Here is a 21032-nt window from a genome sequence, read left to right as displayed (position 1 = left end):
TGAAAACAGTTTGCTGAAGACATGCCAACAAAGCACATGGATTACTGGAACCATGTCCTATGGTCTGATGAGACGTGCATGCTTTCTTGTGTACCGTCATATATATTATATACTGTATTATATAAAAAATGTATATGTAATATAATATACAGTATATAAATTGGCTAAAAACCTTACCTGAACAAGAGAAATGCCATTTTCAGTGAGCTCAAAAGACATGGACAATATTTTTTTTTCCTTTTCACCCAATCATAATCTTTGACTCCTGAAATCTATTTTAAGCTAATCATTTACCACTTACACAAATACCTGGTTGTTAGAAACGTTAAGGATTTGAGCAAGTAGCAATGTGAACCATTGAGACTTCACCGATTCTAATAGAATAAAGAGTCAACTTAAATTGGTGGCTCCGGTACAGGGTATTATTTTCAGTGCAAGATATAAGAATGTACAATTATTGGTGTGCTGGCTTCCTTTTGTAGTGATGATCACTCATTTGCTAATAATTTCAGCCTGACAATACCTCACTGTGCTTTTGAACAATTGAATCAGTCTAATTTTATATGTAGTCAACTATTATAAGTTTCTAGATTCCACTCAAATTAATACAAAGCATTTTGCATTTTTCAAAAAATTCCAGATTTTATGTAAAGTGGTGGTGTCATGTAGTTGGTAAATACTTCTGCATAGTGTAAGTACTATGCATCTTTTCAAGTTGGGTTATTGTAGCAACAGAGTTTAATGAGCTACTTCGTGGTCAGTATTGTTGTAAATATGGTTAAAGAAATACAGTGTGAGGAAGTCTTATTCATTCAAAAACAATAATCAGATTTACCTCAGTAATTGTGACTAAAATATATGTATTGTACGTGGTATGAAATTCATCCACACTATCACAATATCATCCTCTTTCTTTCGCTATCTTTTTTTACTCCAGCTGCAATAATATTCAGCTCCATTTTGAGAATAGAAGGTAAATTGTATGAAGAGTGACTTCCTTTTGTGTACTTAAGAACCTTGTCATGTGAGTGGAGGCAGGTTTGTGAGGCCATTATGGGGAGGGAATATGGTGGCGCTGCTGATCTTGCTGATGTGATCACGGAACCTCCTACTCCTCCCTCTTCCCCCACAATGATTGTGTGAAGTGTCAACTCAGCTGTTGTGGCTTCACAGGCACCAAACCCTGCACAAATCATTGCACAATCAGGCAGATGGATGCAGAGCATAAATATATTTAAGGGGATGGACACAGCCTCACGTAAAACCCTCAGTAGCTGCAAAGTTCAGTTGTACAATTACTGAGATTCAACTTGAATCATAGTATGAACATAACAAGGGCGTAGGTTTGCATAGGGCCGGTAGGGACATAACACTAGCGACTTTTCAGGATGCTCAAATTGTTCCCACCAAATTTCAAGCAACCTTATTTGCGTTATATAATGAGTTCAGTTATATAGACCCTACTCACCAACGTCACAGAATGACGTGTCGCTGTATCCGGCCGCCATATTGTCCATCATTGTTTATCCGTATTCTAAATGGTTTCAATTTGTCATGCAATTTATAATGCAATTCATGGAAGCCCCAGTGCTTTCAGACGTTGTAAACTCATTGGATGCGTTGCATAAAAGGTGTTATGTGGAAAAGCTTCAGTCTATCCATTCGCCAGATCCATATTTGATGCCTAAATCGATATTTTTCGACCCGCTGTCTTCGCCCTCTCTGCCTGACATCTGCTACCCTCATATCTACAACTATCTTGTCCACACAAAATCAGCCTATTCTCACGAAAGTTTGAAAAACTTTAAGAGCAGCACTATAACCAATTTTCTAAAATGGCGACAATCAATAAAAAAAAAAAGTTGACTGCGATGGCCGACGCTTCAAGGATAGGTGGATATTGGACTATTTCTTCAATAAAACACGCAACAACTGTGTCTGCCTCATTTGCAAAGAGACAGTCACTTTTTTCAAAGAGTTCGATGTGACGCGATATAATGATATTACCGAACAAGGCACGCTGACATGTACGACAACATTACAGGGAAGATACGCAGCCAGAAATTATAGCAACTTGAAACTAGTTTAATTTCACAGCAGCAGTATTGCGCAAGAGCCCGAGTGTCGAAAGAGAACGCCACAAAGACGAGACTGTTGAAATTATGAATTAAAAAAAATAATAAAGCAAATGTGACACACAGAAGGGCTTGCTAAAATTTGTTTAAATATATTGTTCTATGTAAATCAGCCAAGGTAGCCCCCTGCATTTTTACCACACCAAATCTAGCCCCCTTTGCAAAAGGTTTGGACACACCTGTTTAACTGATGATCCGTAGACGAGGCCAGCTTCTTTCACTTGGTACCAGCTAAATATTATTCAAAATGTAATGATGGTGGAAGAAATAAGCAACTTGAATTTGAAACTGTATGTTGTCGGCGATTAGCCTCGCAATGATCTTAATTGTGGTTGTCAGCCCAAAACCCTCTAAATATATATTAAACGCATCTTACCAGATATAAAATGACTACTACATAATCTGTGGTAATTGTTTGGAGCCCAGTTTTCTCGTCGAATTGCAGCTGTCCATCTCGCTCTCCTCTCCGGGTCTCTCGGAATACGGTAGAACTTCAAGTCTCTCCGTCTATCTTCTCTGTTATTGCAACCAACCGCCAGTAGCACAAATTTGATCAACCAGCCCAATACGTTTTTCTTTTGAGTTTTTGAAAATAGTCCAATTGAGCAGGGACCTGGCAACACTGCCTTATGAGGACAATGTATAGAAAATGAATGGGGCAGGTGGACACTGATGTTTAAAAAAAATGTCCTTGTAAACATCACTAACAATTTCTTTTTGTCTTTTTCCCATCTCCTCCCCAGGCACCACCTTCTACCCACCTCTATTTTCCACTTTCTTTTTTTTTTTTTTTCCATTCCCAGGTGGATTATAGAGATGTCTGCTGATAATTTGTAAAATATGAAGATGGAGGAGAGATGCCGATGAAATGAAGAAAAGATGTGTAGTCTTAAAATCCTCATACAAAGCTTCCTGAAAAGATGACGAACCAAAAATCCTACTTTCTTCAAAAATAGTTATTCAGATGCATCTTTTTTTCAAAAACACCTTATAATGTCTTCAATATCTGGCATTCACTGTTTTTCTCATGGTACTGACAGCTCCGAGTAACTCAGATGAACTGAAATTGCTGACAGTGATAGATGAAGATGGTTAGATGGCATTGTTTCCTGTAACTGGACAGTGTTAAGTGAGTTGCTGTGATAGCGGCTTCATCTCTAGATGACTGCAGGCAGATGACATTTTAATTAACTAACAAAGGCCTACTTGACATCTCTAGATGTGCAACGACAGATAGCAGTAGATTGATTTTATTTTTACCTGAAAGAGGCCAGGTAAACAGGGGAGTGCAAGTTCCCTGATGAATCCTAGTGTGGGGGTGATGGATGCCCAAGCGAGAAAGTTGACTCCCATCAAGGCCAATTCCAAACATCATCTTGAGGGTGAGGATGACAAAATACCAGGTCCTTTCGACTGCAACGTTTGCGGCCGCAGCTTTCCTTTCCTGAGCTCTTTGTCACAGCATATGAGACGCCATACTGGTGCACGCCCTTACAAATGCCCCTACTGTGACCACAGGGCCTCTCAGAAGGGCAACCTCAAAGTTCACATACGCAGTCACAAACTAGGCACGCTCTCTAGCCACCACTCCAATGAGGATGAGGAAGGCGGGGCAGAAGAAGAAGAAATGAGTGTTTCAGAGGGTCTTGATGGCGGCACAAGTCCAACCAAAAGCAGTTCAGCATGTAATCGGATGATAAGTGGAGATCATGCAGATGATAGTCGCAGGAAAGTGCCAGTAAGGAGCTTGAAAAGAGAGAAATCTATAAGTGAACAGCGGCCTTATTGCTGCCGCCTTTGTGGCTTTGAGGCCCAGCGGGAGGATCAGCTCCTGAGCCACATTGAGAAGGTCCACATCACTGTAGACACAGGTGAGCAAGCGAGTGTTAAGCAAGAATCCTTAGCTGAACCACTTGAACCTCAATGTGATGGGACCTTTCCCTGTGAAACCTGTGGCCAAGTGTTTACGCAAGCCTGGTTCTTAAAGTCACATATGAAGAAACACGCGGGAATCCTTGACCACTGCTGTCGCATATGTGGACGACGCTTCCGCGAAGCATGGTTTCTTAAATCCCACATGAAAACACACAACACTAGATCACGGTCTCGTGCAAAATTAGATTCTGCTGAGCATCCTGCAACCATTAATGATGTCGCACAGGATCCTGAAATCATTGGCTCTGTTGTGTCAGTATACCAAATGTGCTCTAAGTGTGGAAACCTGTTTCATAGCAAAGAGAGCCTGAGGGATCATGAAAAAATCCACAGTCTTAGTTATGGAAAGAAATATCAGAACCAATTACAACCCAGTAAAGATGATGACTCTCCAGCTACAAAGAGACGTTTGCTTGACTATTTAGGCCTTCAGCCGGTTGAGGCAAGGGCCAAAGATGATGGAAGTGATGAGATACTGGGTCAAAGAATCCCAGAGCTTGATCCAGTTTGCAGCTACCAAGCATGGCATTTAGCTACGAAAGGAAAGGTTGTAGAACCTGTAGAGAACAACAAGGTTTCTAGTGATGGAGGAAGCATTGGCGAGGAAGACATTCCGATCGCTGCTGAAGACTTAGAGAAAGAGAACAGCAACTATACCCTTCAAGGTCAAGAAAAACGCAGCACAGGTCGTCGCAGCAGCTCCAGTTTAGGAAATCAAGCTTCATCTGGAGATCAGACACCAGACAGCCTCAGCGATTCGGAATATCGACCATCATCTCGCCAGGAACGAAAACGACCGTCCCAGCCTCAAGTTCCTTCTAAATCCATTGAGTGTTTTGAATGTGGTAAAGTTTTCCGCAGTCGTCACCAGATGATTGTCCACCAGCGAGTCCATAGAAAAGATGAAGGAAGGACATCAGTGGTCGACAAGGAAAAGAGCGGAAGTAAAGACCAGTGGAGCTCCACCAGTGACCCAGAATCAGGTTCCCCAAACCGACCTTTTACCCCAGGGTATGGAGATTCTCCGCCAGCCTCCACTTTCAGAGATCAAGCATCTGAGATGGGCACTGCTAACTCAGGAGAGATTCCAGGTTAGTCACTACTCATCTAAGCAAAATGCAATTGTTTCCATTTCCTCTATCAAAATGTCAGGTTTTTGTTTTCATTTTGATATTATGGCTTATCACAGAGGTATTAGCCTCAAACATTCTACTAAAAGATTTTTTTTGTACTGAAATCTTGACACTTTCATATTGTGGGCATGCATTTTTATTTCTGGCTCTACTAGGAGAGATATCTAAGGCGCCATTTAAATGGTGACACTGCGACACCAAAACGCAACGATTGTGTTGCGAAATGGCCTTGCCTTTACAGGGTGACAGCGAACATGGAAGGCGAAGACAATTTTTTTTTAAATTTAAAAAATAATTTAAAAAAAAGAAGACACAAACTTTCAATTCCATCCACCAAAGCGGAACGATTCGATTGCGAGGAATGCTCCACAACCACATAAATGGAATGCTGTCGCTCCAGTGACGTCAGCAGTAGCACACGTCACTTCGGGCATGCACAGTTGCTGCTACTAAACATTCAAAACTGCAAACATGGTGGAACGTCATCTTTAAATGACTGTTTTTATAATATTTTGAATTTTAATCTATTTTATGTCCACCGTTTTTTTTATCAAAACAACTCGACCAAAGATAGGAGAGGCAGGAGATTCAGAGTCTCACCCGCATATTGAAAAATATACTTAATGTATTAGGCGTGTGATGATAAACACAAGTCTCGGTTCAGAACGTACCTTGGAACGGGGATCACGGTTCAGTGCAGATTCAGTACAACAGGAAAAACAAAAAAGGCTTTTTCTCCTCACAGCATTTGAAAGTTAAAGTTTGTATACAGTTACATGAGTACAGTATATAGGTTAAATGTAAAAAAAATAAATAAATAAAAAGTGTGACCTACGTTTTTTTTTTTTTTTTTGGGAATGAAAAAAATCCGTTCAATTCAATCAGTTAATATACATTTTATGTGAACGATGTAATAGAATAGATAATGTAATAACGTGTCAAACATGCCAAGTAACGTCAGTTACTTTTCTGAGTAACTAATTACCCTTACAATGAGGTAACTGAGTTACTAACACAATTACATTTTGGGAGGAATAATTTGTAACTGTAACTAATTATTTTTTAAAGTAAGATTAACAACATTGTTAGGTACTAGAAATTGTACCTTAGGGGCAAAAAACCAACAGCAATAAGAACAACAATCATGCTCTTCTAATGTGTTCTACTTATTCAGACAGTGTAACGAAGATTTTTTACTTACACCAACACACTACATGGGCTCAAGGAGTGGTACACTTGCAGGGGATCAGCTTTGGAGGAAACTGTTCATCCATTCAGAATAACATTTGTGAAGTCAGAGGTCAGTTATGATTGACAGGGGGGCTGGCCACAATATTCAAGGCTTCAAGCCAGTGTATAAGTCTTCACAAAAATTCCGAGCAGAACAGGGTCCCATTACGTTGGAAGATAACTTCTGTATATGCATTTTTTTTTTACTACGTACAGTATATGCTTATACCAATTCACTCACTAACTCTCATGACTCCACTTAAGAGTGTAAATACTAGTCCTAAAATAGCATACTGCGGTAAGTTCTTTATTTTCCAAAATGTAATGATAAAATTTAACTTTCATAAATTTTGATATGTTCAGTCATGCAGTCAATACTTGGTCGGGAATCCTTTAGCAGAAGTGACTGCTTCAATGCGACGTGGCTTGGAAGCAATCAGCCTGTGGCACTGCTAAGGTGTTATGGAGGCCCAGGATGCTTCGATAGGGGCCTCAAACTCATCTACAGTATTAGGTTGGGTGTCTCTCAACTTCCTCTTCACAATATCCCACAGATTCTCTATGAGGGTGCAGGTCAGGAGAGTTGGCAGGCCAATTGAGCACAGTAATACCAGTAAACCATTTACAAGTGGTTTTGGCACTGTGAGCAGGTGCCAGGACGTGCTGAAAAATGAAATTTTCATCTCCATAAAGCTTTTCAGTAGATGGAAGCATGAAGTGCTCCAGAATCTCCTGATAGCTAGCTGCATTGACCCTGCCCTTAAAATACAGTGGACCAATACCAGCAGCTGACACGCACCCCAGACCATCACTGACTGTGGGTACCTGACACTGGACTTCAGGCATTTTGGTATTTACTTCTCCCCGGTCTTACTCCAGACTCTGGCATCTTGGTTTCCTAATGACATGCAAACTTTACTTTGAGCAACAGTCCAGTGCTGCTTCTCTGTAGCTTAGGTCAGGCGCTTCTTCCGCTGTTTCTGGTTCAAGAGTGACTTGACCTGGAGAATGCAGCACCTGTAGCCCATTTCCTGCACATGCCTTTGCACGGTGGCTCTGGATGTTTCTACTCCAGACTCACTCCAAAGCTTCCGCAGGTCCCCTAAGGTCCAGTCACCGCTTCTGGTTGTGCACCGTTTTCTTCCACACTTTTTCCTTGCCACAGACTTCCCACTGAGGTGCTTTGATACAGCACTCTAGGAACATACTACAGTAAGGCAGCTATCGAAGCATCCTGGGCCTCCATAACATCTCAGGAGAGCCACAGGCTGATTGCCTCCATGCCACGCATGAGCAGTCATTTCTATCAAAGGATTCCCCACCAAACATTGAGTGCACAACTGAACATAATTATTTTAAGGTTGACTTTTTCTTTATTTTTGTTTTTAAACCACTTTTTTTTTTTATTGGTTGGATGACATATGCCATTTTTTGGGATAGGGATTTCTGTTTTTTGTTGACTTTTTTGCCAAAATCCTCAACATTAAAACAATAAAAGGCTTGAACTACTTCAGTTGTGTGTAATGAATGTAACATACTGTATATGAAAATTTTATTTTTAACATTACATTATGGAAAATTAACTTTATCACAATATGCGATTTTTTTTTAGGACTAGTATGTGTTCATGAAATGGGGCTTGTGGCACTTTACCGCCAAACTCCTCTGTTTGTGTGGATTGGAAAAAAGTGGGAACAGACGCCACCATGTGGCCGAATATCAACAGTACAATGGATTACATGCGTTTGTGTTAGATACTGCACTGTAAAAACCACTACACTGTATTCCTGTTTACGTTTATTAAAACTTTATTGGCATGACAGAAAGGGAAATGATATTTTTAAATAGTTTTCTTCACGTTAGTAACCAATAAAGCATATACAATGAAGGCTACTGTGAAGGGGCGAAAAGGTTTTATACCATTTAATCGTTATCATTCTGTCCTTGGAAGGACAGACACTAGAAATTATCTGGATGAAAGGTGACAAAGAAAAGCTTTTTTAGTTGGCTTATGGTACATACTGTACAGTATGTGTGGGCTGATCATCCTAAAAATTTCAGCACATCAGAGTTTATAGCTGGATGCATTTGCTTTGAAGAAATATCAATGCTAGCAGTGGTTGTTCCTAGTCTTCCCTATGAACAGTGGTGATCAAAAATAGCAGAAACATTTCTTGAGGCATGGTTGAGCTGTGAGCTATTTCAGGTCTTCCTGTCCCAGGAAACACCCCCCACCCTCCTGTGCACAAGTATTTTTTTTTTTTTTTTTATTGGGTTGGTTTCTATCTCTGTACCTGTCTTTATGCATTGTTTTACATCATGACCTCTGATTTTGCAACTCCTACTTAACTTCATAAATTTGAGTTATTGCTTCAACTAACTACCATAACTCTGGTTTTGTTGCATGTACTTCAGTTTTTACTCTGCGATGATTACCAAATTGGTATTTCAGCACTCTTCTGTTGTGGAGATGTCATTATCCTAACAATGTTTAAAGTGTGTTTTTCAGTCAATAAATGTGGACTATAGTATATAAATGTATGCACATACAATTGCAGTAAATGCATATGTTGTTCATCATGACAGCAATAAATATTTTAATAACCTTGTTTAAATATATGAGAGACAATGAAACATCCATCTTTTCAGGGTATTGTTTACTCTCACTGACAGTGATGGCAAGTCACAAATCCAGTAAATACATATAAAACACTTTTTCTTATTTGTTCATTTATTTTTAATGGTTGAGAAATCTGAGAGTAGAAAGAGAAAGAAATCTGCAGTGGCCTGACAATTCATACCCATGCAATCAGCAGACTGCTAAATGTAAACTCATGTGAACTGTGTGTGTGTGTTGATCATTGCTGCCAAAGAAAAGTCAAACAAAAAATACAATGTATCGCAAAAGTATACACCCCTTGCATTTCTGCAGATATTGAAGTATATCTTTTCATGGGACAACACTGACAAAATGACACGTCGACACAATCAAAGTAGTCTGTGTGCAGCTTATATAATAGAGTTAATTTATTTTCATCTCAAAATAGCTCAAAATAAGAAAGCCCACAAACAGTTTGCTGAAGACATGTCAACAAAGCACATGGATTACTGGAACCATGTCCTGTGGTCTGATGAGACGGGCGGGCTTTCTTGTGTACCGTTTTCAAAAGAGGTTTCCTCCTGGGGTGACAGCCACACACACCAATTTGATGTAGAGTGCGGCGTATGGTCTGATCACTAACAGGCTGACCCCCCAACCTCTTCAATCTCTGCAGCAATGCTGACAGCACTCCTGTAACGAGTCACATGACATTTTGGAGGGGAAATGACAAGCAGTACTCAATTTGGACATTTAGGGATGTACGTAGTTTCTAAGCAGTGTACTTACTTTTGTTGCCAGGGGTTTAGATATTAGTGGCTATATTTTGAGTTATTTTGAATGGTAAATAAATTAACTCTATTATATAAGCTGCACACAGACTACTTTTCATTGTGTCAAAGTGTCATTTTATCAGTGTTGTCCTATGAAAAGATATACTTAAATATCTGTAGAAATGCGAGGGGTGTACTTACTTTTGTGATACACTGTAAATGGCAAGTTACTAGTGTATAGGGTAGAGGAAATTCTACCAGTAGTGTCATGTGTAATGGCTCATGTAACTGACAAACAAGTCAAACAAACAAACAAACCTTATTACCAGATGTTTACCTATTTTATATTATTATTATGTTTTTATTTTTGTGACGATAGAATAATCATGCTTGAGAGAACATTAGCATTAAACTTTTATTGTTTTCAATCTATTTACCATTTGACGTCACCGCCACCAAGTGGAAAATCTTTGAAACTGCAGGTGGTAGAATATATTGCAGTTGACTGCAAGTACTAGTATATTGTATTTACCTCCAGTTACCCAGAACAAGCCTAATTTTTTTTTTTTTTTTACCCTTTTAATCCCACATGCGTAGAATATATTGCAGTTGACTGCAAGTACTAGTATATTGTATTTACCTCCAGTTACCCAGAACAAGCCCAATTTTTTTTTTTACCCTTTTAATCCACATGCTTGTGTAATTCACAACAAAAAAATTTCTAAGGCAAAACTATATCACAATATACTGTATAGTGTTCTATTTTCTCCTTAAAAATCAACTGAACACTATTAATTTTGTAATACTATTTCCATATATATTTCGGGGCTAGAAAAGAGTTTGGTGACTTTACATATGGGACATATGTATTTTATTCTACATTTTTTTTCTTGTTTGTGTTTAACAACCCTTTGATTTGTCATTGTTTTGTTGCAGATGAGAAGCCATATATCTGCAGCCTGTGTGGCTTCGTTACCACTGAATCACATGCCTACCTGGCACATGTCCATGTTCAGCATCCGGCTGCCACTGAAGACAGAACCAGCCCCATTCCTAGAGTTACCTCCAATGGATATCCCAAGTTGAAGAAAGCCCTTCTGCAGGGTTTGGAAAATATCCCATCCCATTCTCCTCATCTTTCAATTGACTGTTCTCCCCTTGAGCCTGTTTTGACCCCTGTGGATTTATGTGTGAGGGCTGAGGGTCACAGGGGGCAAGCCCCCTTAACCCTCGACATGAAAATCCTCCCAAACCATAAATGTTCCTTCTGCTCCCATTCTACACTCTATCCTGAGGTTTTGTGGATGCACCAGACTGTGGCTCACCGCATGACCAGTAGTAGCTCCAATCTGGTGCCTAAATGGGCTCTGAAAAACCACAACAAGGGGCCAAGAGACTTTTCCTCCAGGAGACGTACTGGCCCTCCACCAGTCTTAGAGGGCAAGGAATGTCCACCGCTGCCAATACTTTTGCGTGGCCAACGTACACGTCCCCCATCACAGTCTAACAACGTACTTAAAAAGATCAAAAACAGTTGCCATTCAGGTACAGCACCACCATCAACCTCTCAGTCTTCATCTTTACTGTCAAGACCCTCCACATCCATTTCAGGTTCTCATACTGCAAGCATCCCTCAAAGTCAGCCACCACGCTCCAGACCCAAAGTTGATATTGCCCCTTGGAGGAGCTCGCTGTCATCCTCCAGCCCTAAAGATAGGAGCTCCAACGCACTCTCGCGGTCCCCGGGCCCAAGCCTCAACTCTGCTACAGCAACCAAAAGGCCAGAATGTTACATGATGCCTCAGGAGGGACTCGGCTTTATGCTTTCTAACAAGTATAGTACCCAAGCTGAGTACCAGCGAGCCAGAGGCTCCGCTCAATCACAGCTCCCCATCTCCCATGGCCAGCGACTGTCTAATGCCACGAGGCCTAGTGGTGTCATCCACAGCTCCACAGCGGGGCACTATGGAGCAACACAGGCATATGGAGGCATTCTCCAGACTTCTTCATCATCCTCCCTCCCCTCGGAATCTCATGGGAATGTGAAACAGGAGAAAACAGCAGAGATCCCAGAAATGCCAAACAACATCCTCAGTTTCCTCAAAAACTACAGCCCTCATGAGCTAGCTGCACTGTATCACCGCTGGGGTGCCACAAATTCAGTTTTGGATCCTACTGGTAAGGAAATATATATTATTTTGCCTTTGTTTATTCTAATCAATGTGGCTCACATCGCAAAGTGACGAACACATTATATACCACATGCACAACAAATTTAAGAACCATAAATTATTTTTCCATGCATGGTCGCATGCGTGGATTTGATTTAGATCTGACAGTAGTCCTATGAGGGCATGTACTCTTGCAAACACTTACCTTCTCATCATTAGTCTCACAATATACACTTATGTACACTATCCTAATGTGATACAGTAGAGAGAGGAGTGTTAAATATTAAAATCTCGCCACTTTAGAGCATCTGAACAGTAACCACAACCAATGTATCAACATAGAGAGGAATAACTTGTTATCTTGATAAGGTTTTGCAAAATGAAATCTTAAAATACTACATTCACACGCGTACTTACATTTTTTTTAGGTTTGATAAAAGTTTGTATGTGGGGAAGCATCTGTCTTGCGTTTTTTAGTCCAAAATAAGTGTGTATCAGTATTTGTCTTTTAGATTTTTCATACTTATCTGTGAAAGATGTGAAGGAACCGCTGGTGCACGCAGGTCTGTGAGGCATGCCTCGTGTCCAACTCCACTCTCCCAGAAAGCTGTCATAAACTGTTTAGGTCATGGCTCTGCCTGATGAGAAACACAGATACGAATGGGGAAGCGAAACAGGGCGAGAAGAAACCTAAGAGGAAAAGAGAGAGAGATGAGACAGAATAATTACCCCACCAGCTGCTTTGGAAATGGTCATTACCGAACATCAACATTTTTTCCCGTTTTCAGTTATGTCTCTGAGGTCAAGTGGGGCTGTGTGGAGCTAGGGGTCAAATAAAATAGCCCTAGAGCAGACGCATGACATCACTGTCACCCGTCCAGGCGCATATCGTCACCATCCGCCTTAGCCCTTTGAGTCACATGCTATAAAGTGACCTTTTTTGAGCAGCGAAGTCGTTTTTCCCTTTTCCTATGCAATGTGTGTGTGTGTATGTGTCTTTTCCTGCCTGTGTGCTCGACTGCCTGTGTTTTTCATCCAGCTCTGTCTTGTCTTTCATTAGTGCATCAGTGAGAAGGGCTGGCAGCTCAGAGTAGAAGTGAAGTAACCAGAGGCAGGCCAGCAGTCGGGGTGCCAGAGACTGTCTCTGTCACCTCTCTTCCATGCCTTGATCTTCCTTGTCTTGCTTTCATCTGCTTTCCACATGTAAATGTACACAAATGTGCATAACAAATGGATACAGCACTGGTTTACTCCAGCAGGTGGGGCTTTGTGCGACTGCAGCGTCACTCACCACTATGCTCCCTAAAAGTAGAATTAGTTACATAAATATAATCCAGTTATGTGGCTTGGATTTGTGGCATTGACAAAATGTTACTTCACGCCATTGTCGTGTCCCTCTAGCTTCGACTGTGTCAATATTTACATGTAAACTTGGTAACAAAAGCAATAAATAATGATTCTGATTTGGCAGATTGGTAATAATCCAGTTAGTGGAGTTAAAATAAATGGGAGACATCTGCTTTCCATTGAATAATAATGGTGGCAGTACAAGGTAGGTCATGTCGGAAAATATATCATCTCTATCTATACCCAAGCCCCGTCATGCAACAGAATTGATGGTGTGGGGAAGCAATTGATATTCAACAAGTGACAGTTGTTATCCTCCATTTTTTATATAAGTATGTTTCAGCGTGTGACCGGTGTGTACAGTGTGGTCAGTGCTCACCTCTGCCTATGTCTTTGCTGTCCTAAGCCGGAGGAAAGACGCACATTGTATATACAACTCTTTGAACATATACACATGGAGGCACACACACCTGACATGTGACACACGGGCAGCGGAGCGGGCACATCACAGCCGGGGCGTTTTAATTGCCTGTAATTTATGCGGTGTGTGTGTCTGGCTGTCAGCCTGTGAGATGATGCTGTGTGACAGTAGCAGTCCAGCCCCTGGAGCTAGCCGCTCATAATGACACATTAGACATACTAATGATGCCTGCACTTGTCCACTACTCATGCCGCCTACCTCCACCGTTGCAGCCGTGCTTCTGTGCGAATGTGCCCATGCTCAGTGTGTGCACACTGCTGACCTCTATGACTTTATTTACCCTCAAACACAACAAATGAACTAATGATGATGCCCATGTGTTTTCGCCGCATAAATAATCATTGGTGAAATCATAATTTCTAAATACGTAATAGCAAAAGCATGAGCTTTATTATACACAAATATAATTTGATACTTAATCGTATACTCTAAAATTGTTCCTGGGCTAGTTCAGGTTTCTTTGTAGACCTACAGTGGTATGAAACAGTATCTAAACCTTTTGGAATTTCTCAAATTTCTGCATAAAATCACCATCAAATGTGATCTCATCGTTGTCAAAATCACACATGTAAAAACAGTGTCTGCTTTAACTAAAACCACCCAAACATTTATATGTTTTCATATTTTTATGAGGATAGCATGCAAACAATGACAGAAGGGGGAAAAATAAGTAAGTGAACCCTTTGCCTTATACTATAAAATACACGCCTGGTAAGAATTGTCTTGATGAGAAGCACTGTCTGATGTGTATCATGGCTCGGTCAAAAAAGATGTCTGAAAACCTGCGATCAAGGATTGTTGATTTGTATAAAGCTGGGAAAGGATACAAACTATCTCTAAAAGTCTGGATGTTCATCAATCGACAGTCAGAGAAGTTTTCTACAAATGGAGACAGTTTGGAGAGAGAGCGAGAGATTGGAGAGTAGTCGTCCACCAAAGATGATGCCAAGAGTTCAGCGCAGAATACTCAGAGAGGTAAAAAGAACTCTAGAGTGTCTGCTAAAGACTTACAGAAACCACTGGCACAGTCCGATATGTGCTTGCAAACATCGACTATATGTAAAACTATGGCCAAAAATGGTGTTGATGGGAGGACACCACGGAAGAAGCCACTACTATCTAAAAAAAAACATTGTTGCTCTTTTAATGTTTGCAAAAGGCATTTGGCAAAATATTTTGTGGACTGATGAAACCAAAGTTGAATTGTTTGGGAGTAACACACACCGTCATGTGTGGAGGAAAAATTGAACAGCTCACCAACATCAACACCTCATCCCCACCGTGAAGCATAGTGGAGGGAACATCATGATTTGGGGCTGTTTGTTGCCTCAGGGCCTGGACAACTTACCGTATTTGCCCGAATATAAGACGGTGTTTTTTGCATTGAAATAAGACTGAAAAGAGGGAGTCGTCTTATATTTGGGGTCTAGACATTATACCCATTTACGACGCTAGATGGCGCCAGATATAATTGAAGTGAATGCTGAACTTGAGGAGTAATGTACTGTCATGAGAGATCTCAACTACTCTCAAGTTTAAGCAGTTTGCATTATTTTATTGCAATGTTTTTCCTTTTTCAGATTTGTTTCAAGACTACAGTTACAGTTAGACCTCACTTTGATGGTTAATGCAATTATTGCAATTTTGTTGTTTTATCACAATAGATTGGTTTATTTACATTTCAAAAACCAGAAGCCATTCATTTACGAATGTGATTGCACTTTAGTTTACATATTTAAATGTTCAGATATTAAGATTTGAATAGCTTTTTCTCTCAAATATATTGTTATAATCATTTGTTTCAGATGTAGTGTAATAATTTTCTGCATAAAAAATAATTTGGTGTTCAAAAAGTCTTTTGTCAAACATGAGTCTTGAAAAAGAGGGGGCAGTCTTGTAATCAGGGCCGTCTTATATTCGGGCCTATACGGTACAATCATTAATGGAAGATTGAATTCAAATGTTTATCAGTATGTTTTGCAGAAAAATGTAAGGGCGGTTTGTCAGACATTTGAAGCTAAAAAGATGATTCAACAAGACAATGATCCATAACACAGAAGTAAATCAACTTCAGAATGGTTTCAGAAGAACAAAATAGACGTTCTGGAGAGGCCAGGTTAAAGTCCAGATTTGAACCCCATTGGAATGCGCCAAGATTAGTCCTGATCGAAGTGCCAGACTGATCTGCAGCTACAGGAAGCGTCTGGTTGAAGTTATTGCTGCCAAAGGGGGGGGGCACACAATATTAAATGTTATGGTTCACGCACTTATTTTCCCCCCATGTGTCATTGTTTGCATACTATCCTCATGAAAGTATGAAAACCTGTAATTTTTTGCGTGGGAAGACACTGTTTTTTCATCTGTGTGATTTTGACAAAGATCAGATCACATTTGATGGTGATTTTATGCAGGAATGTGAAATGTTCCGAAAGGTTCAGATACTTTTTCATCCCACTGTAGCTATGCTTTTGTTTGGGTCCAACAATAAATGCCCATTCGTACTTAGGTCCCCAATTAAATTGGCAATTAAAAAAAAAAACAACAAAAAAACAACAACCAGAATTATGCAGTGCAGTAGCAGAACTATTGGAGATCAATAAACATTGTTAATTTGAAATCTCATCGCCGGGGAAAATGGGGAATTGTTATCTTGGGATATCTATTTCTGGGGGTATTAAAATAAATTATTGGTATGCAACTTTCAATTTAAGCTAGTAACACAAATGTTTCTTGTGTTTGTCATCAGGTATCCTGAGGTCTCTCATGCGACAGGGACAGCATTGCTGCCACGAGTGTGGGAAGAGTTTTAGTCAGCCTAGCCACCTGCGCACGCATATGAGGTCTCATACAGGTAAAAAGTCTGTTACACTGCTAAAAGACATGCTAGCATACAAATATTTGCATTTCTTACATTGGGTTGAGTTGTACCTGTGTTGTTTAATATAATCCATCGTGAAATACCACAAACTGCCTTTGCAAGGACAACACAGCTTGCACTCAGACATCGTGAAACAGAAGTTTAGGTATATAGTGGTTGGACCTTTTGTAGAACTATACTTCATCATACATGTTGCCTAATTTAATTAGATGTCGGTGGCACAATTTTAAATGAGGTGACACAGAATGAGTGTATGTAATATAGTATAATATGCTAATCATTAGACATGACCGTTGCATGTCAAGGTTAAATTTATATACATAGTTGGGAATAAAAGAATAGCAAATCGCACATGTGGTAAGAGGAAGACCAGAGAATGTTGAGTTGCCATGTAAGAAACAGTCAGTATCCTTCTTAAGTTTATAAAACAGTCCTACAACTTGTAATCATTCATTTTATTGCACATTTTCAGTCATTCGCATGACACCTGTGCACACACATCATCACCTTCTCAGCTATTAATTCACTTAGAGACACTTACTGTATGTAAATTATAGAGAATATATGCATGGAAGGATTCACACTCTCACCAATATTTCATTGTAGGACATTCCTACATGTACCCAAATAAATCAAAACAGATCTTTTTGTTCAGTTGAGTGTGACAGCCAGTCTGTGAGTCCTTCCTTGCCCTGGGCTGGGCAGCTGCCGCTATTTTTTAAACTGAAACATGTTTTCTCTGGATACTGACCTGTGACAAATTGTATACATTATTAATCACACGTCAATTAGAGAGACGCAATTGTGCATTTTAATGAAGCAAACCATTATTTATTCACACCAGTCTCATGAGTCCATTTGCAAGTACTCCATTGCCATTTATTAAACAACTTGACAAAAGCGATATCCACATGTACATGTTCTCCCCCTTTGTAATGTTATGTTCTTAGCTTTGGAGTTTGGAAAAAAAAAGATCTAGTCCAATTGACTTGTTTAAAGAAATTATCTGAAGACAGACCTTGGCCGAATTTGCAGGCTGTCAAGTTTATGCAAAGCAACAGGTGGCACCATAACCCATAACTGATGGGTGTTGTTTTTTAGGAAAAGAAGCCTAAAACCACCCGAATTCATTCAAGGATTCATTCATAGTGCTGTAATTTGAAACTAGAATATACAGTCAACATAATCCTACTGAGGCAGCGCAGAATATACAGTCAACATAATAATACTGAGGCGGCACAGTGGCAGAGTTGTGAGCACGTCTGCCTCACAGTTCTTGCCTCACAGAGATTGTTGATTTAATCCAACAATCAAACCACAACAGGCTCCCTCTGTGGAGTTTCCATGTACTCTCCATGCCTGCGTGGGATTTCTCATGGTAGTTCAGCTTCCTCTGACATTCCAAAAACATGGTAGGCTGATTGAACACTCCAAATTGTCCGTAGGAGTGTGTGTGTGTGGATGGTGGTTTGTCTCTATCTGCCCCGCGACTGGCTGGCAACTACTTTGGGGTATACCCTGCCTCCTGCTCGTTATTAGCTGCGATAGGCTCCAGCAAACCTGCGACCCTCGTGAGGATAAGCGACTCAGAAGATGAATGAATGAAAAACAATACTGAAGAACATTAAACACAACAAGTGACATGGAAATACATTTAGTGTTTTCCTGTTAACACCCTGCTAAAAGGTTTTGTAGTTTTTCAAGGCTTACACAGTTAAGTGTATCCTAGAAACCTATAACTTAGCTTCTGTGCATGTGAAAAGACACAACACATAATCAAGGCACTAAAACACATGTTTAAAAAGCAACAATATTACAAAAAAAATTGTTACGTTGATGAAGTGTTTATTTTAAAGCCAATATATTCTAATAATGAAGTGACAGCTCCTTCTCACTTTATTATTCTAAAATTACAACTTTTGCCCCCACCTAATATTTGGACTTAATTTCGATTAGTTACTTCCTTTACACCTTCATACCAGTTCGTGTGGATATTGCCTTATATTTTCCCCATTTTCGATACTTTACAATTTGTTTCCGTTATTTTCCTCACCATTCCTCTTTTATCCCACAAACCCTTTCCCCACGTCATCCTTTTTCCCTCAATTCCATCAATTTCTAAAATTCCTCTCTCTTTTGACGTCTATATTTTCTTCCACACCCACTGGATTCCTACACTTGCATTGTTCCCTCCCTCTGCCTCCCACCCCATTTCTCTCTGACTCCTCTATTCCCTCTCCTGTCACGTCCATCATATGAGAGTGCGGTGATCACAGCGGACAGTGAGATAAGTAGCTTCTTTATAGAGAGTGTGAATGATATGTGGCATCGCCAGTGATTCTAAGTGACAGAGGCCAAATGGTAAGTGATGCAAAGCGCAGCTTCCCCTAAGCCCTATTGTACCCCCCCACCCCACCACTACCATACTCACACACACAGCACATTAACAGACTCACGCCCAAACACAGGCTCCATAAACACCAGCCAAGACTGTAATTAATGTTGTCACCGACGATTGTCCTCAGCATGGACGTACGCACAAAGAAAAGAGAAAATGCCAGCCACCCCGAGGCCTCTATTAACATGTGTCATATTAAATCACTGACTTGGCTCCACCAAGTTCCATCACCATCATCATCACCTTCACCAGCACCATCATCGTTACTGCTAGCTCCTCTCCATTAGCATGGGCATTGGTGGCGAACGTCGCACTGCATTGTGCAGCTGGCGGCACAAGGAGAAATCCAAATGCTTGTGTGGGTCTTGATAGAGCTTTTAACCGGATGCCCCCCTTCCCTTTCCTCCTCCCCCACCCTCATCCTCCTTCTCACCCCACAGTTGGGTTTGATTTTAATGGACTCCACAGAGGTACTGACGCTCACAGCACCGCTTCTGAAGCTCCCAAACAAGTATGTGGCACAATGGCTAATCACATGGCTCCACCACTGCTTTGCATGTGTCGTCTTTCTGTTGCATCTATATGCATGTTGTGTAATGTTGTCAATTTCTATCTCCAGTCCAGCTCCGTGTGTCTGTTTTCTTATTGAATGTGCCACACGCTGTGCACCTGGCATCCTTACAAAAGATTTGAGTCATGAGGATTACTTTTAGTAGAAATTGTACATTTACAGAACTGTTGTCAAATGTACAAAATGTACTATAATAATACCCGATATTATTTATAGACCAAATTTATTGTTAAGTGTTTGATTTATTTGATTAATGATATATCATTAAATGCCAAACTACATGAAGAAAGTGGCAAACCACCTTAAGAATTATATTAATAGTTTCGATTATTTACATTTTTAAAAAACATATTGCATCCTCTCTATTTATATTTTTTTATCAAATATATCACCATCAAATGGGACAAGGATATGAGTAACCTTATTCATAATTTTTCAAACATATTGTGCAAATTGTTGATTATTTTTTTGCAGCCAAGGCCACATGTTATTATGTTTATATTCCACCCACGATCAACATCTATTTCATCAGCTGCATTAAAAGTAATAACACATCTTTGATACAACTATGGCGCCTCATTCACTGTTTTTTTTTCCTTATAGTATATCAACACAAGCTATATATTGTCCTGTTTATGTGATTGCAAAGTTGATACTTGATGTTACTTCTGTGACGTTTTCCCCGAAACATCAAAATAATTATTAAATCTAGTATGTTAAACACAGTGACATTAAACATGTGTCAAGGAAAGTTAATACAGTCACACTGCTGGCCAAAATTTTGGCACCCCTGCAATTCTGTCGGATAATGCTTCAGTTTACAAATGCTTTGGCAGTAATACCTTCATTGATGTTGCTTGCAGTGAAAAAACACAAAAGAGAATGGGAAAAAAAAAAAAAAAAATCATTATCATTTTACACAAATCTCCAAAAACGGGCCGGAAAAAAGTATTGGCACTCTTTGAAAAATCATGATGCTTCTCTAATTTGTGTAAGTAACTGCATCTGTTACTTACCTGTGGCATATACCAGGTGGTGGCAATAACTAAATCACACGTGCAGCCAGTTGAAATGGATTAAAGTTGACTCAACCTCTGTCCTTTGTCCTTGTGTGTACCACATTGAGTATGGAGAAAAGAAAAACCCAAGAACTGTCTGAGGACTTGAGAAGCAAAATTGTGAGGAAGCATGGGCAATCTCAAGGCTACAAGTCCATCTCCAAAGACCTGAATGTTCCTGTGTCTACCGTGCCCAGTGTCATCAATAAGTGTAAAGCCCATGGCACTGTGGCTAACCTCCCTAGATGTGGACGAAAACGAAAAATGGACGAGAGATTTCAACAAAAGATTGTGCGGATGGTGGATAAAGAACCTCAAAACAT

The 21032-nt window shown here is 40.1% G+C and overlaps 1 protein-coding gene across 4 annotated transcripts in view; it reads left to right on the top strand.

The window, feature by feature from the left end:
• Positions 1 to 21032, top strand: part of LOC130914740 (zinc finger protein 516-like) — a 57217-nt gene that overhangs the window by 25844 nt on the left and 10341 nt on the right. For 2 of the 4 annotated variants that reach the window (XM_057834199.1, XM_057834197.1), the window contains 3 exons: positions 2879 to 5161; positions 10742 to 11983; positions 16551 to 16655. In XM_057834199.1, the coding sequence (XP_057690182.1) occupies positions 3436 to 5161; positions 10742 to 11983; positions 16551 to 16655 (3073 nt within the window). In that variant the 5' untranslated portion in view covers positions 2879 to 3435. Of the gene's footprint in view, positions 1 to 2878; positions 5162 to 10741; positions 11984 to 16550; positions 16656 to 19520; positions 19592 to 21032 lie in introns of all 4 variants that reach the window. The other 2 variants (XM_057834200.1, XM_057834198.1) reach the window with 2 other exon arrangements.

This window comes from Corythoichthys intestinalis, chromosome 4 (genome assembly GCF_030265065.1).
Source record: "Corythoichthys intestinalis isolate RoL2023-P3 chromosome 4, ASM3026506v1, whole genome shotgun sequence".
In the NCBI taxonomy this organism is placed as follows: Eukaryota; Metazoa; Chordata; class Actinopteri; order Syngnathiformes; family Syngnathidae; genus Corythoichthys; species Corythoichthys intestinalis.
The sequence above is the reverse complement of the archived record's forward strand: the minus strand, read 5'-3'. Positions and strand labels throughout refer to the sequence as shown.